Source organism: Myotis myotis, unplaced genomic scaffold (genome assembly GCF_014108235.1).
Source record: "Myotis myotis isolate mMyoMyo1 unplaced genomic scaffold, mMyoMyo1.p scaffold_m19_p_8, whole genome shotgun sequence".
Classification (NCBI taxonomy): Eukaryota; Metazoa; Chordata; class Mammalia; order Chiroptera; family Vespertilionidae; genus Myotis; species Myotis myotis.
The window spans coordinates 86,893,412-86,911,964 of NW_023416390.1; the positions used below are offsets into that span (position 1 = coordinate 86,893,412).

General features: G+C 40.7%; 1 protein-coding gene across 8 annotated transcripts in view; it reads right to left on the bottom strand.

The window, feature by feature from the left end:
- The window catches only part of CLASP1 (cytoplasmic linker associated protein 1), a 293,090-nt gene that overhangs the window by 156,902 nt on the left and 117,635 nt on the right, over positions 1–18,553 (bottom strand). For all 8 annotated transcript variants that reach the window (XM_036318897.1, XM_036318904.1, XM_036318902.1 and 5 more), the window contains exons 8-9: positions 12,263–12,330; positions 344–496 (exon numbers count right to left, since the gene is read on the bottom strand). In XM_036318897.1, coding sequence (XP_036174790.1) covers positions 344–496; positions 12,263–12,330 — 221 coding nt within the window. The remainder of the gene's footprint in view (positions 1–343; positions 497–12,262; positions 12,331–18,553) is intronic.

Below are 18,553 nucleotides of genomic sequence, written 5' to 3' on the forward strand. Positions count from 1 at the left end.
TCATAACAGTAGCAAAATTATAATTATGAAGTAGCAACGAAAATAATTTTATGGTTGGGGGTCACCACAACATGAGGAACTGTATTAAAGGGTCGCGGCATTAGGAAGGTTGAGAATCACTGTCCTACAGACTCCGCTTACCAAAAGGTGGCAACACAGCATCTCAAATTTACATCCCTCCAACTCCTCACCACCGACAGCACAGAAGTTAAAGAACGGCAGCAGAAACATATTGCAAGCGAGACTGCTTCACTTCTGAAGGACCCAGAGGCAAGTACCATGCACGTCTGGTTTCAAAAACTTGCACAGCTGACCGCACAACGCCCCCCAGGGCTGGAATTACCTGAAGACTTAGACCCGAGAGTGGACGATCCAAACCGCCGGGTGGTCCCCATTCCAGCGTTTCTCCGTGAGCTTGGTGGAGCTTTGGATGATGTAGAACTGGCAGAGGAAGGTCTGTTACCATCCACAGAATCTTCATCATCAAAATTTTTATCTGAAGAGTAAGCACAGAAATCACTGTTTTTTTGTTGTGTTTTTTAAGAACTTTTTTGCCTGAACTTCAAACATCTAGCCTTAGAGGTGAATAGCTTGCCTCCTCTTTTGGAATTTGAGTGCCTGTCCAGGGTCTGTCCAGGCCTCAGGTAAGTCCAGAATGCAGCCACACCATCCAGTTCACTCTCACTAATCTGGGACCCCCTCCACCCACTTGGAAAATAGATAACACATAAAGAAGAAAGCAATCTCTCGTAAGGCCACCACCTAGAAAACATTTTAGCGTGTGTTTGACCGTTCGGTCATGCAGTTTTAGGTAACAGCTGGCATCCTCTGCCGGCACGGCTCAGGGGTTGAGTGTTGACCTATGAACCAGGAGGTCACGGCTGGATTCCCAGTCAGGGCACATGCCCAAGTTGTGGGCTCGATCCCCAGCGTGGGACGTGCAGGAGGCAGTCAATTGATTCTCTCTCATCGCTGATGTTTCTATCTCTCTATCCCTCTCCCTTCCTCTCTGAAATCAATAAAAATATACTTTTTTAAAAAAGCATTGAATAGACTGTCAAACCTCAGAGGGAAGGGGGTGGCAGATAAGAGATCAACCAAAGGAATTGTATGTATGCCTATAAGCATAAGCAATGGACATAGACAATAGGGGGGTGAGGGCATGTGCTGGGAGGGCGGGGGTGGCCGGAGAGAGGTCAATGGGGGAAAAAGGAGACATATGTAATACTTTCAACAATAAAGAATTTAAATTTAAAAAAAAAAACACATAAAAATAAAAGCATATAATCCCACTACGGAACCTTTCTCAAAGAACAAAATTAATGCGTGTATAAACATAATTAAATAGCTCAAATATTACAAGAAAATAAAATGAGAATAAAAGACTTCTCTCCCACTCCACTACTAGTTCCCAGGCTTTTGTTTTTAATTTTCTATTTTGGAATAGTGCCCGAGTGACAGACAGTTGTGAAGACAGCACAGAGTTCCCATTTACCCCACGCAGTCTCCCTATATTAACATCTAATATTAGCAGTGCACTTTTGGTACGTTATTATTAACTAAAATCCATCGTTTATTCAGAGTTCCTTCCTTTTCTCCTACTGTCCTTTATCTGTTCCAGATCCCACTAAGGATACCAAGCGACACGCAGTCATCACACCTCCCTAGGCGCCTCCAGGTGTGAGTCCTCAGACTTCCCTGACAGCTTCCAGGAGCACTGCTAGGAGCGTTCACAGATATCCTTCAATCTGCAAACATTTACCTGATTTTTCCTTCATGGTTAGATCGAGTTTATGGGTTTGGGGAAGGAAAACTACAAGATAAAATGCCACTCACATCACATCACATCACATCACATCACATCACATCACATCACATCACATCACATCACATCTCATCAAGAGAACATGCCATCAACTAGCCTCCTGACATGGGCCTCGGTCCCCTACGGCTGGCCGCACTGCCCTCTGGAGAAGCCGCTGTGCTCATCACACACAGCATGGGAGCTATGCTCTCCTCTCCTAGGCTGGAGAGCTACAAAGCTGATCGGGAGTAACTCCGCGTGGGAGAGTTGTCTGTCTCCCTTCTTACTGGTATGGACTCACCACTACTGAGTTTATACTTTGGGTAATAAGCCAATACTACTTTGTTTTATTGCTCAACTTGTTCCGGCTCTGACCACTGAGAATCTTTCAGCTGAGGCCTGTGTCCCTCGGACACCCCCATGACTGCCTTTTGTTCTGTCTTGCTTGAGCAGGTCCTTACTTTCTGGCATCAAGATGTACCAGGCTCACTGGGTATATTCCCTGCTCCAGCCCTAAAATCAGCCATTTCCCCATGAAGTCCTGTTGCTGTCGGAAACCCAGATCTGGGCTTATTACACACATGATTCTGCTTTTGTTTTTCTTTAGAGAGCTTTCCATATCTAAACAAAAACATCAATTATATCACTTTAAACACCCAGCTCAACTTGTCACCTCCCATTAGGCCATGTAAAGGTGCCACAGTGGATGGTGTCCTGTATTTATGGGCAGGTCTTATGCCAGGCTAACTACATGCACCCTCTCATTTACCCCTCACAGTGGCGCAGGAATTACTATCCCCAACTTGTGTGGGGAAAATCAAAGCTGAGAGACAAGCTATCAGAGCAGGTCACACACCACGCCTGCAGCCGCAGTGTGAGGGATTCCATCTACGCTGCCCTGATGTCACTTGCCCACTTATATCCACCCTCTAAACACAAAAGCCACTTACAAGTACTGGTGAGATTTTTTGGAAGATTTACACCAGTCTGCACCAAACTGAGAACTGTAAGGAAAAACTTGTAATTAATCTTAGAGTTAAATTTAGTTCACTTTAAGGACTATCTTTTATTTCAAATTACATCTTTCTTATTTTTTATTGGTGTTAATAGTCCTTGCTTTATGAAAGAACAAGAGATAGGTGGGATTTTGTTTGGTTATTGTTGTTGTTATATTTAGTAAAATTAAAGTTGGTCACCCTGTAGCAACCCCCCCCCCCCCCCCCCCCGCACACACACACTCTGTTTTAAAAATTCAGCTCAGAAGTAAATGGCCTACAACAAAAACCTCAGTTTCTGAGAAAGCACACAAGGCAGCATTACACCAAACGGATTTTGAAAACAAACTCGTCAGGTTTATAATACAATTTCCTCTCCCAGACTGCCTCCCTGGGAGCCCCTATCAACTGGCAAACAACTGATTAGGAAAACCACACTTCAAAGTGTCTAAAACTTGGTTATAGAGTACTAGTGCCTGTTTAATAATACAGTGGGGCCTTGACTTACTCGTTTAATTCGTTCCGTGACGGAGCTCGTAACCCAAATTACTCGTATGTCAAATCAAAAACTGAACGAGTGAGACGTGTGATGCTGGGCTGATGCTGTGGCGTTCACTGTGACGTTTGCTGCGCCAACTAGCAGTGGGGTATCTGAAGCTGGCTCGTAACCCGAACTTTAGCTCGCAACTCAAAGCAAAAAATCGGCCAAGAGACGGCTCGTATCTCGAAAAACTCGTTAGTCGGGACACTCGTAAGTCAAGGCCCCACTGTATCTCTGAATGCTTTCATTTCTTAATTATTCCCCAAGGCAGCGACTGAAAATGGTACAAAGTCAGAAACAAAGACGCGCGTTATCCCAGCAGCAGACAGGAAGCACTGAGCTTGCCCACGGGTTTTGCTGAAAGGACTAAGACCTGAAAGGACTAAGACGACAAGGTCCCCGGCCCGCTCTCTCCAGCACCAGCACAAGTAGAGAAAACCTGAAGCCTTCTGTACCCACGTTTAAAAGCTGCCCTGCCTACTCCTCAGGGGCTGCTGTGCAGATCATAAAACAAAGACAAACAAAAGACATTCAGGAAAGTGCTCTGAAAATACTAAAATACTCTCCACTCAACTGTGGCAGAATCATGGGTATTGTATTCTGCAGACTGCTAATGGTCTTTGTTAATCATGGCTTCATAGAGGAAAATTCAAATATGCCACAACCACAAAAATCAGCTTTTAAGCCTTACTTCCTACTACATTTGCAGCCACTTAAGGTAAAAGTTACCAATGCTTCTAAGCTTGCATTTTAAGGACACAATTTGAAGGAATTATCAAGTGAAAAAGTCTTTGTTTTAAATTCATATCTACAGGCTCTCTCCATGGCTTTTAAAACATTAGTTGACTTCCATAATTATTTTGCCCTGTCGTTTAAAAAATAATAACAAATACAACAACTTAAGACAAATGCTATAGGCAACACGTCAAGTGAAGGGCTCTGAAAGAGGCCACTCCACACAGGAGTGATTTAACCCTCCAGCCAGGTGTTGATTTCCCACAGCAGCGTAACCTGAATACAGAATAATGTCAGGAGGGAGGAAATGAAAAGAAATACGTCACTCTATGCTTTAAATCCCAGTGTGAAAACACAACTAAGAAGCAGAAATGCTTATCTTCCAATATGACCACTTTCTACAAACTGAACCAAATTTAGTGTAAGGAGATAAATACACACCTTCACAATCCCCTACAAAATAAACACAGCAAATTTACTCAGCACAGTACCTGTATAGTGGCATAGTCTCTGTTATTACATCTTGTTTCCGTTGCAGGGTATGGCAATATCCTTCAGAGACAACAAATTCAAAGCCTGCCAGGAGGGCCATCCCAGAGGAAAGCAAGACAGCGGAGCAGGTGTCCCCATCACACCAAGCCCACTCTCCTTCAAACGCAAACCTGGTGCGCAGGGAGTCCTTCCAATGCGGCAAGGCATAGGTAAGCCCTCCCTGTGAAGACTGAAGACTACTCAACAAGGTTTTCTGAAAACAATACTTCTTTAGTAGTTTTTCGGTTCCACTTGTGCATTTTTAAAATGCAAGTCTTTAGCCGAAACCGGTTTGGCTCAGCGGGATGGAGCGTCGGCCTGCGGACTGAGGGGTCCCGGGTTCAGTTCCGGTCAGGGGCATGTACCTGGGTTGCGGGCACATCCCCAGTGGGAAGTGTGCAGGAGGCAGCTGATCGATGTTTCTCTTTCATTGATGTTTCTAACTCTCTATCTCTCTCCCTTCCTCTCTGTAAAAAATCAATAAAATATATATTTAAAAAAAATAAAAATAAAAAAAAAATAAAATGCAAGTCTTTAAAAGGGAAGGGAAAATTGTATAAACTGATTCTCAAGAAGAAAGGCAGCACCCGTCACTGTGGTAATTCCCTGTGTTTCCCTCTTCCCACAGCTAAAACCCTGGCATTTCTAGCCGCTAGATTCCTTTCAGGACAGCTTATTCCTACTGACAAATGTATTGCAAGTGTAAAGTAACTCCACATACCGCGAGTACAAGAGCAGAAAGAAATTAAAAGTACATGGAACCCAGAGGCTGAGGAAAACTCAGCAATCTGGTTTTACTGTATCTACTTCCTCTCTGGTCCTCAAAGGTTAACGTGAACGTATCTGTAGGTTTCACAGTTTTCCCTGCCTAAATGCAAATGTTCATGGCAATTATTTTCCTAAGTTTCAGCCACAATATTTAAAATCTTAAATATGTGCATATTGTATTTATTTCCTAAACAGCAAAATTTCAGAATGTATTAGAAGAGCCTACCTTTCCCAGTAGTCATGTTTGTCAGGGGTCTTGGTACAAATACAAACAGTGCTCTGAAAGCTGTATCTACCCACAGCAACTTGCATCAGCAGCTCCCACCCACGGCCTTCTGCAGTGTGATCTGCACCACGGACAACTGCACCCTATTCCAAAATAAAAGCCTGGACTATATATAACAGTGGTTTTTTTTAAAGGGGTGGGGAGGAGGTAAACCTTTTCCATCTGACTTTACTCATGTAAGGCAGCCTTCTTTAAAACTAGTTTTAAAAAAAATTTAACGAACTATCTGACTTTTCCTCTTGAAAACAGAGAAGAACATTACAAACATAAACCTTAAATAAGAACAATGTCAAAAAGCAATCTTATTTCCACACAGAAGAGAAAGCAAACTGTCAGCTGTAGCTTAAGCTGGTCTCAGAAACTGTCACCTCCTGGCTGTTTTAGGTGATCTTCCGAGCACAGCACACTTGCCAGCTTTCTACCAGTTTATCCCTGAGCCTGTGACCATGGGAACACTTTCCTAAGACACTGAACCAGAATCCCACACCTTGGAACATGCAGAGTCCAATAGACAAGCATGGGAGGGCCTGAGAACCCTTAGCAGCATTGTTTTTAAATATATGTTTTTATTTCAGAGAGGAAGGGAGAGGGAGAGAGACAGAAACATCAATGATGAGAGTCACCAATCAGCTGCCTCCTGCACACCCCTTACTGGGGATCGAGCCCGCAACCTGGGCATGTGCCCTGGGCCTGAATCCAACCCGGGACCCTTCAGTCCGCAGGCCAATGCTCTATCCACTAACCCAAACCGGCTGGCATCAGCATTGTTTTAAAGACTATGCAAAATAATGAATGCTTGGCTTTTTAATAAAACAATAGGCAATAAATTCACTTTTAAGAGAATGGTCTTGTGGACGAAAAAGGGGCCATATACTAAACATGACAAGCTCAGGGGAGGCCTGCATGACAGCCTTACAAACTCAGAGACCACAAGTAGCCATATGAGATGGTCTGGAATTCAAACTTCCTAATGAAAAGCAAGTCATGGTGAGTAGTACTATCCTAGGCTGGCATCTTCTTTGACAAAGGTCAATCTTTAACTTAACTGACCCTGTCAACTGTCCTTTTGCAGCTAAGATAACATACCTTTGGAATGCCTGAGAAATCCCTTTTTCCAGACTCCTCAGAGCACAAACCTCCCACCAAAGCACCAGACCACAGAACCCTCATTGTTATCTTGTTCCCCCAATACCATCTCTATGTGCTATACTGTTAACTATCCTATACCTATCAATGCAAAAGAAGTGTCTCTCTTTATTTCACTTTGTATCTAATCCCCACTTTCCTTTCTCCCACCCCCCTAAATCTACCACCAATGAAGATGGTGTCTTTCTCCTTGATTCTGATGTACAAAATAAGGTGCATTCTCTGGAGCATTTTCTCATTCTGTTGAGATTTTGCTCCCCAGCATCTGTCATCAGTTTGGCTTAAATAAAATCATAAAAATTCTTATGGGGTTGGATGTTCCTTATGTTGACACTTAGTCGTAGCTACACTGGGCAACAATTCAGATCTTACCTAACAATTAATCATTGGTCTATTTGTTATCAGACTTGCACAAGTATTTCTCATTTCCAACAACTTAAAAAGATATGTAGCCCTAACCGGTTTGGCTCAGTGGATAGAGCATTGGCCTGCGGACTCAAGGGTCCCGGGTTCAATTCTGGTCAAGGGCATGTACCTGGGTTGCGGGCACATCCCTAGTGGGGGATGTGCAGGAGGCGACTGATCGATGTTTCTCTCTCATTGATGTTTCTAACTCTCTATCCTTCTCCCTTCCTCTCTGTAAAAAAATCAATAAAATATATTTAAAAAAAAAAAAAAGATATGTAACATTTTTCAAATTATAAAAATTTTCAGTAAAAAAACATTAGGTAGGATGCATTTGGCAGTAAAAGGATAAACTAGATATATTCATGTACAAAGGCCAATTGATTATCTTTTATCTAGTTTATAGTTTTGTTGGCAAATAAATATTTTGTCTTTTTCTTTGGCTTTCTAGCTGTAGGACTTCCATTCAGCCAGATTTCAGGCGGTTCTGAATGATGAAATGTTCATGGATTTACCAGTATGATATTTTCATTCTTCCCTCATAAACATGTTAGCTTTGCTTATGAAATTCAAAAACATGAACATGTTTAACCAAATTCATGTCCATGGGCCTCGCTTCAGTCAAATCCGATTAAAGATCAGGAGTGGCTGCAGATGAAGGACACTAACCAGTCTTTAAAACTGGCTCTTCCATGCTGAAAACCACGTTCCCCGTGAACATACACTTATCTGCATGACTGAAAGAACAAAAGCTTAAATAGAAAATAATCTGCTTTCAAAACCCAAGGAAAGAAAAACTGTAATTTTTGCTTCAAGGAGTTTGCTAATTACCTAGACATGGAAAAAAAGAGAAACATCTATAACACAATGTATTTTATACTCCCATATTCTTGCCAATCAAAGCTAAAAGACCTTAGGGGCAACCTAGCAACAAGAAAAGAACCATTCGAGTATGAAGTATTCTATTACAGACAGGACTAATTGCTACTCAGCTGTTTTTTACTTGTTGATTTAGTCACAATTCTTACACTTTATATAAATATGACCAATTACACATCTTAGAAAGCAATTTGAATATGTCAAGAAATACAACCAAGGATGAAACTCATTTCTTCCCTAAGAGTATTGCTATTACATTAATAGTTTCTTTCAACTTAGCTCAAATCCAGGGCTTTTGTTACCTATTCAGAAAAGCATTATTATTGGAGAACTGAGATGGCAGCGTAGGTAAATGCCAGTACTCGCTGCCTCTTTCAACCACATCAAAATTACAACTAACATACAGAAAAACCATCGTTCATAACCGCCTGAAATCTGGCTGAATGGAAGTCCTACAACTAGAAAGGTCAAGAAGAAAGCTCACTGAGACTGGTAGGAGGGGTGGAGGCGTGGAACAGGCTGGTCCGACACCCACGTGTGGCACATTTTTTGTTTTTTGTTAAATATATTTTATTGATTTCAGAGAGGAAGGGAGAGAAGTGAGAGAAACATCAATGATGAGAGAGAATCGTTGATGGGCTGCCTCCTGCACACCACACACTGGGGATCGAGCCCACAACCCAAGCATGTGCCCCTGACCAGAATCAAACCTGGGACCCTTCAGTCCGCAGGTTGACACTCTATCCACTGAGCCAAACTGGCTAGGGCTTTTTTTTTAATTTCAGAGAGGAAGAGAGAGGGCGAGAAACATCAACGATGAGAGAGAATCACTGATGGGACACGTGGCATGTTTTTAATCAGAAGGGATATCTCCCCTGCCAAGGCCTCCCATAAGGAACAAGGGGTTCCCAGCCCAACACCAGATCCCTAGCCCAGGGTTCCAGATCTGGGAAGAGAAGTCCACGTATCTTCAGGCTGTAAAAACCAGCCAGATTATAGCTGAGTGACAATGGAGGCTGTTGGAGTCCCAGGTATTCCTCTTAAAAGCCACTCTACCAATTCCAGGAGCCATAACAGCTCTACCCAATATATAGAAACAAAAACAAGGAAGCAGTCAAAATGCAGAGACAAAGAAACACATCACAAATGAAAGAATGAAAGAAATCTCCAGAAAGAGAAATAAATGAAATGGAAGCAAGCAAACTACTGGATACAGAGTTCAAAACAATGGTATAAGGCAGTGATGGCAAACTTTTTGAGCTCGGCGTGTCAGCATTTTGAAAAACCCTAACTTAACTCTGGTGCTGTGTCACATATAAAAATTTTTTGATCTTTGCAACCATAGTAAAACAAAGACTTACATTTTTTATATTTATTTTATATATTTAAATGCCATTTAACAAAGAACAATCAACCAAAAAAATGAGTTCGCGTGTCACCTCTGACACGCGTGTCATAGGTTCACCATCACTGGTATAAGGTTGCTCAAGAATCTTAATGATAATTTCAAACACATGAAAAAGGACTGGTAAAAATGAAGGATACACTAACTGAAATGAAGAATAATTTACAGAAAATCAACAGTAGAGTAGATGAAGTCAAGAATCAAATAAATGATTCGGAATATAAGGAAGCAAAAAACACCCAATCAGAACAGCAACAAGAAAAAAGAATCCGAAAAAATGAGGACAGGGTAGGGAGCTTCTGAGACAACTTCAAGCGTTCCAACATTGACATCATGGGGTTTCGGAAGGAGAACAGAGAGAGCAACAAATTGAAAATACACTGAAAAAATAATGACAGAAACCTTCCCTATTGGTGAAGGAAGACATACAAGTTCAGAAAGCACACAGTCCCAAAGAAGAGGAATCCAAACAGGCCCGCATCAAGATACATCATAATTAAAGTGCAAAAGGTTAAAGACAGAAAGAATCTTAAAAGCAGCAAGAGAGAAGCCGTTACCTACCAGGGGAGCTCCCTTAAGATTTCCAGCTGATTTCTCAACAGAAACCTTGCAGGCCAGAAGGGATTGGCAAGAAATATTCAAAGTGATGAAAAGCAAGGACCTATAACCAAGATTACTCTACCCAGCAAAGCTATCATTTAGAATCAAAGGACAGCTAAACAGCTTCCCAGACTAAAGGAATTTATCACCATTAAACCAATATCATATGAATGTTAAAGGGTCTTCTTTAAGAAGAATATAAAAAATATGAACAGTAGAATGGTAATAAATACATATTTATCAACAATTAAATCTAAAAAATAAAATAAACAAACAAGCAGGACCGAAACAGAATCACAGATACAGAGAACATTTTGACTGTTGCCAGATGGGAGGGGGGTTGTGGGATGGGTGAAAAAGATGGAGGGATTAAGAAGTACAAATTGGTTGTTACAGAATAGTCACAGGGATGTAAAGTACAGCATAAGGAACACTGTCAATAACAGTCTAATAACTCTGCATAGTGTCAGACAGGTGCAGGATTTATCAGGATGATCACGTATTAAGTATGTAATATCTAATTGCTGGGGTGTACGCCTGAGACTAATATAATAGTGTATGCCACCTGTGATTGAAAATAAAAAATTACTTTAGAAATAAATAAAGGGAATTAGAAAATAAGAAATAAAAGGAATTAATAAAAGCATTTTTAGGACAGTTTAAGCATTTTATAAGAAACATGCTATCTAAAGACAAATTCTTTACTGATAATGATAGGTACATAGCCGAGTGTAAGTCAAAAGGCCTGGATTGGGTTCTGGCTTTGCCCTTCCTTACATGGAGGAAATCACTCAAACTTCTTGACAATCTGAAGATATTCAAAATTTGAAAGTTCTGCTATGATTTCAGATCCCCAGCAATTCTGAAATAGCTATGATGCAATGAGGTATCCAGAGTATAAAAAAGTTCTTGTTCACAATTGTCCCTTTGATGACTTTATTTACACAGTAATTCACTCTTTTCCTTCCCTTCTGTAATCACAAGAATTACCCCTTGTCCTCAAATATCATTACAAGCTACAATAAACTGAATACAAATACTGGACAATGGGTCAGAACTCAAGTCTCAGTTATTATTTTATTTATTCAACCTACCACATGCCAGGGACTTTGTGAGGCATTAAGGATAAAGGAATAAAACAAAGTTCTTGCCCTCATGAATAAAAATGTTTTGTAGTGATATGCACTAAGAAGGTAAGTCAAGCAGGATGAAGGCAGAGAGAGTTCCCTTAGAAAACTGGGTGTGCTATTCCAGGTGGCTTTTGTAATGAAGTGATACTACAGCCACGATCTGGATGGAATGAGGAAGACAGCCCTGATGACACAGAGGACACAAATGTTTCGAGCAGAAGGATTCGTAAGCATGGAGGCCCTAGAGCAGTGGTTCTCAACCTTCCTAATGCCGCGACCCTTTAATACAGTTCCTCATGTTGTGGTGACCCCCAAACATAACATTATTTTCATTGCTACTTCATAACTGTAATGTTGCTACTGTTATGAATCGTAATGTAAATATCTGATATGCAGGATGTATTTTCATTGTTCTCGACCCACAGAGAAGCTTAGAATGTTCAAAATCAGAAAGGCCAATGGAATGGCAGCCGAGAGAACTTTGGGGAAGAACAAAACAAGATGTCATCAGAACGGTGATCAGCACCAGACCACGCAGGGCCTGGAGGCCATGATGACCCACTGAACTGTCGTCTCTATGTGATGGGAAACGTCTGGAGGACTTTGAAGAGGGAATTAACATCGCTTAAGTTACATTCTAAAAGGATTACTCTGATTGCTGTGTGAAAAATAAACGTTAGGTGCAGTGATAGACTAAAATTAAGAATATTGGTTAGGCTAACACAAGAGCTCAGGTAAATTACCATGACAGCTTTCACTAAGAGAAAAGCAGCTGCTCCAGTGAGAACCACTGGGACTCTAGGTGTATTTTTAAAAGTAAAGCCAACAGGAACAGCTGATGAACTCAAGGCAGGTTATGAAAGAATGTCAATGACACCTCCACAGTTTTTGGCTTCGGAAAGTGAGTAAATGGAAATTAAGTCTTAAGACCTAGAAACTCTTATCAAGACATTAAATTCAACTGCTCAGAAATAGCATAAGCATTGCTGACATAAAACTGACAAAGCAAAAACAGAATGACTGCTTTCTCTACTCACCATTTGCAGATTGTATCATATTTCCAGATTTTTGGACTTCATCAAATTTTGTAAAAATTAAATTCAACCTGTATGAATGAAAAAATATAAATTATTAACCATCACTGAAAAAAACAGTAATACAAACCCACCTAATAACAAAGACAGTGACTATAACAATAAGAACATCAACAAGCACTTACTATCGGTCAAGCACTGACCTGAGGGCTCTAACTGACAGATCTTGTTTAACCCTTGTAACAGCCTAATATGGGATTATTACCATCCCCATTTTACAGATCAGGAAATCAAGAACCCCACAGCTTGCATAGGTGACACAGTTGGGGTGGAGATTTCAGTCCTGAGATTAAGAATCCAGAGCTCGTCCTCTCGGACATTATATTAAATTTATTGATCTATACAAAATGAATATACACTATGAAAAGCATATATTTCTGCCTAAGCACAGACTGCTAATTACTTAGGATAAAGATTTGTAAAATGCTCTAAATATTACAAAGGTTTTTCTTTTTGGTGATTTATGCTTAATTTTAAAATGCTATAAATAATTTATCTACAAACATTGTAACTGGGTAATCTTCATCTTTAAAAAAAAGCAATATGACATTAATTTTTTATTAGTGGATCATTTTCACCTTGACATTTAAATTAAAGCAAAACTCAGTATTCTGAGTGACACCAAAAATTAGAGGAAAGTTGGGGGTGGGGGGGGGGTCAAGAAAAAAGAGGCTTTCCCAAGCAAACACAGGTACATTTGAATAAGTATAAAGGTTAAGATACCAAGGTAATGTACTTCTGCATTCAAACCTACGCCATCCATTTCAGGGACCTAATTTGAAATGTTAGCACTTTTCTTACAAACAATCCAGTCACACAAGCTCTAATCATTCCAACCATGTTTGTCCTTTCTTTCCAACCAGAATGGAAATTCCTTGGGGTGAAGATGGGAACTATATTCTTTTTGTATTCTGTATACACCAAGTACTATGCCATGCAGGGGAGTGATACCACGTGTGACAAAGCTGGTACCTAATGCTGTCCCCTGCCCTCACTTCAGAAAACTAGTTATTTCAATCATTTTGGTCTCAGTGCCTGAGTTCATTCACTGAATCCTGCAGAGTTAGCTAGATGCTGAATGTGGAAAGTTCCTAGCCTCCAGAGGTTCCTAACCTCTTCATTCTATTCTACTTAGAATTCTAAGTAACAGGGGAGCCAAAAATGCACATCAGCAGACAGAGATAAAATGAAAGAGAGGAACTAGCCTGATATACTTCTTCTCCCTTCCCATTCCACGGTCCGTATCAATAATCTTTTCAACCCATCTTTCCATCTAAGTCCAGCTATAGCCTCAGATCCCCTCTCAAACTGCGCTAGGCAGCCACTCACAATTAAGCACGGTTGGCATTTAAATTAAAAACCTAGCCCCACCAGTGTTGCTCAGTGGTTGAGCGTCAACCCAAGAACCAGGAAGTCAGGGTTTGATTCCTGGTCAGAGCACAGGCCACGTCATTAGTCTTGTACTGACTTGTTTGGTGTGCGCAATAGGAAATATTTTGCTTTCAGAGAACAAGAAAAATAGGTTTCTTTACATTACGCTTATTAATTTGCGCAGTTCTTCAGTGTCTGATAAGTTAATGTTTAAGAAAAAATATTAATTTTTATTAAAATGTATTATTTTATGTTAACAATGACTCATTTATTTCAGCCCTTTGTATCAAGCATGTCTCTATCAAATAAACCTATGTTGCTATGAAAATTGAACCTTTTTTTTTGCGGCCCACATACACTTAAACCTTGTTTATTTGGCCCGTGCTAGCCTTTGAGTTTGACATGCTTGCTTTACCCTGACACCATGATCAAAAAGAATCAGGGACAACTGATTCACAGGGCAGCTGCCTGAGGTGGCAATCACAACTGGAGCCAAGAAACTGACCAAAGAGCTCACAAGGAAAAGCTGTGAAAAGCTCTGACATATTCCTGGGAAACTAGGAGGCCACACGTGTGTGCAAGGCTGGGTACCTGCCCAGGAAAGACCCAAGAAGGCACTGTCTCACCTCTGGCAGTAAAGGGGAAGGTGGAGATGCAGTCTGCCGGCCAGGAAACTGAAAGCATGCCGCAACACACACAGAGAGCCCTTCGGCAAAGGCTGAGAGATCCACCGGCTGAAAACCTATTCAATCGTTAGCTGAACTCTAAGCCAGTGGTCGGCAAACTCATTAGTCAACAGAGCCAAATATCAACAGTACTTCTTCAAAATAGACTCCCCGGAGTTTCGATCGCACTGTACGTGCGCGGACGCACGGCTATTTTGTGGAAGAGCCACACTCAAGGGGCCAAAGAGCCGCATGTGGCTCGCGAGCCGCAATTTGCCACCACGGCAGTCTAAGCTAACCAAGCAAAGACTTCAGTAGTCACACACAACTGCAGAATACAGACTACAGAATCGGTTCAGGCAAGTCACTAAGTAAGCAATAAGCAACAAACACCATCAACAAGCCTGGGGAGGGAGAAGAAGGTGCTTTTCAGAGGCGCCACAACATATAATTTGAAATGATGAGTTTCAACAAAAAATTATGAGACGTGTAAAGTAATAAGAAAATACAGCCCATACACAGGGAAAAAAATCAATCAACAGAAACCATCTTTAATGGAAGCCCAGACGCTGGAATTAACCGAATGAAATCTACCATTATAAGTACGTTGTAAAGAACTAGAGCAGTGGTTCTCAACCTTCTGGCCCTTTAAGTACAGTTCCTCATGTTGTGACCCAACCATAAAATTATTTTCGTTGCTACTTCAGAACTGTCATGTTGCTACTGTTATGAATCGTAATGTAAATATCTGATATGCAGGATGGTCTTAGGCGACCCCTGTGAAAGGGTCGTTCGACAGGCAAAGGGGGTCGCGACCCACAGGTTGAGAACCACTGAACTAGAGGAAAGTACAAGAGCAATGTCTCAACAAATAGATAATATGAATAAAGAGAGAGAAAACATAAGAAAGAAACAGGTAAAAATTCTAGAAATGAAAATTACAATAACTGCAAAAATTCACTAGGGACTCAGCAATGGGTTTGAGCTGCAGAAGGAAGAAGGAGCAAACTTAAACATGAGCCAACTGCAAATACCCTGTTTGAGAAACAAAAGAGAAAAACAACAACAGAGGGGGTGTAAAAAAAAAGAGCAGCAACTAAGAGATCATCTTCCTACAATATGAACATATACATAATGGAAATGCCAGCAGAGAAGAAAAAAGGGACAGAAAGAATATGTAAAAAAATAATGACTATAAACTTTCCTAATGTTATATAAAATATTAACCTATATATTAAAGAAGAAGTTTTAACAAATTCCAAACAGGATAAAGTTAAAGAGAACCTAACCTGGATACATGATAAGCAAAATGTCAATAGAAAAGACAAATTCTTGAAAGCAACAGTACAGAAGCTGCTCATATACAAGGATCCTTAATAAAATTAGTAACTGCTTTCTCATAAAAAACAATGGGGGGCAGGCAGCAGTGGGATGACATATTCAAAGTCCTGAAATTAAAAATCTCCACCAAGAATTCTATAACCAACAAATTTACCCTTCAAAAATGAAGCAGTGCCCTAGCCTTTTTGGTTCAGTGGATAGAGTGTCAGCCTGCAGATCAAAGGGTCCTGGGTTCGATTCCAGTCAAGGGCATGTACCTTGGGGACAGTACCTTGGTTGCAAGCTCCTCCCCGGGCCGGGCTGGGCCCTGGTGAGGGCTCCTGCAGGAAGCAACCAATCAATGTGTTTCTCTCACATTCATGGTTCTCTCTCTGTCTTTCCCTCTCTCTTCCGCCCTCCCTAAAAAGTCAAGAGAAAAATATCCTTGGGTGAGGATTAACAACAACAACAAAGAACAAAAAATAAAGAAGAAGCAGCCCTAGCTGGTTTGGCTCAGTGAATAGAGCATCAGCCTGCAGACTAAAGGGTCCTGGGTTCAATTCCAGTCAAGAGTACATACGGGGGTTGCGGACTCGATCCCCAGTAGGGTGTGCGCAGGAGGCAGCCAATCAATGATTCTCTCTCATCATTGATGTTTCTATCTCTCTCTCTTACTCTCTGAAATCAATAAAAATATATATATTTTTAAAATGAAGCTGACAGCATGGATGGACCTGGAGAGTATTATGCTAAGCAAAATAAAGCCAGTCAGAGAAAAACAAGTATCACATGATCTCACTCATATGTGGAATCTAATGAACAAAATACACTAACAAAAAAAAAATAGGTCCAGCCGAAACCGGTTTGGCTCAGTGGATAGAGCGTCGGCCTGCGGACTGAGGGGTCCCGGGTTCGATTCCGGTCAAGGGCATGTACCTGGGTTGCGGGCACATCCCCAGTCGGGGATGTGCAGGAGGCGGCTGATCGATGTTTCTCTCTCATCGATGTTTCTGACTCTCTGTCTCTCTCCCTTCCTCTCTGTGAAAAATCAATAAAATATATTTAAAAAAAAAAAAATAGGTCCAGAGAGATGGAAACATGGAACAGACTGTTGACTCTCAAGGGAAAGAGGGGTGGGGGAGATGGGAAGAGATTACCCCGAGAACATATATGCACAGCCCATGGACACAGACAATAGTGTGGTGAAGGTCTAGGGTGGGGCAGGAGCTGGGTGGAGGGGTCAAAAATGGGGAGATTGGGGGACATCTGTAAAGTGTCAACAATAAAAAACTAAAATAAAAAAGGATGAAATCAAAAGAGGAATTATAAAATACTTTGAGATGAATGAAAATGAAAACACAATATGCCCAAACTTATAGGATGCAGCTAAAGTAGAACTCTTTAAAGAAAAATTTATAGGCATAAATGTCTCTATCTTAAAACACAAGATTTCAAATCAGTAACCTAACCTTTCCCTTAAAAAACTTGGTGGGGGTGGGGAGAGCAAAAGCAACCAAACAACAGGAAGAAATAATGACAATTAGAGCAGAAATATATAGAAAAGGGAAACAGAAAAACATTAGGGAAAATCAACAAACCAAAATTAGTTCTTGGAAAAGACCTTTAGCTAGAATGACCACAGAGAAAAGATTCAAACTACTGGAATTAAAAGATGAAAGAAGACATATTTCTAATTGTCCTTAGAAAAAAAGAAAAATTACAAGAGGGCAATATGAACTCTGTCAAAAACTAGATAACTTAGATAAAATTCCTAGATAGACACAAACTACCAAAATGGACTCAACAAGTAACAAAATCCTAATAGACCTATACCAAAAGACATTAATTATAGTAATCAAAACACATCCCCCTAAAGCAGCGGTTCTCAACCTATGGGTCGCGACCCCTTTGGGGTCGAACGACCCTTTCACAGGGGTCACCTAAGACCATCGGAAAACACATATATAATGACATATTGTTTTTGTGATTAATCACTATGCTTTAATTATGTTCAATTTGTAACAATGAAATTGGGGGTCACCACAACATGAGAAACTGTACTAAAGGGTCGCAGCATTAGGAAGGTTAGGAACCACTGCCCTAAGGCAAAGGCCCAGATGGTGAACATTTGGTAAATTCTAATAAATGTTTAAACAAGAATTAATACCAACCCTTCACAAAGTCTTTTAAAATATAGATGAGGACAGGGGAAACTAGGTAGAGGAGGAGAGGAATAATCAGCTTTTCTATAAATCTAGAATGGCTCTAAAAAATAGTCTGGCCCAGCCAGTGTAGAGCATTAACTGGCTCAAGTGGCAGAGCATTAACCCGTGAACCAGGAGGTCACAGTTAGATTCCAGGTCAGGGTACATGCCAGGAGCTGAAAGCTCCATCTCCAGTAGGGTCATCAGGGGTGCAGGAGGCAGCTGTTCAATGACTCTCATAACTGATGTTTCTATCTCTCCTTTCCTCTCTATGAAATCAATAAAAATATATTTTAAAAAATAGTAAATAATTTTTAGGTAGGTAGATAAGTATAGATAGATACAGAGATACTGGTAAAGAAACTAGCCCAGATCCAAACACAAGGTTCCAAGTTGAAAGGCCCTCCAAGCAATGAAAATGGTCTCTATAAGACTCCTCACCATAAAGTTTCAGACAAACTCTAGAGACAGAAAATCAAAATTACCTACTTTGATAGACTGCAGAATCAGAATGACTTTGGACTTCTCAGTAGAAAGAAACACTAAAAGCTGGAATACATGGACATTAGTTTTAACATTCTGGATGAAAATGACTTTCAACCTAGATTTCTAAACCCTGACAAACTACCAATATCAAAATAGAATAAAGATCTTCTCAGACTCAAAGAAAGTCT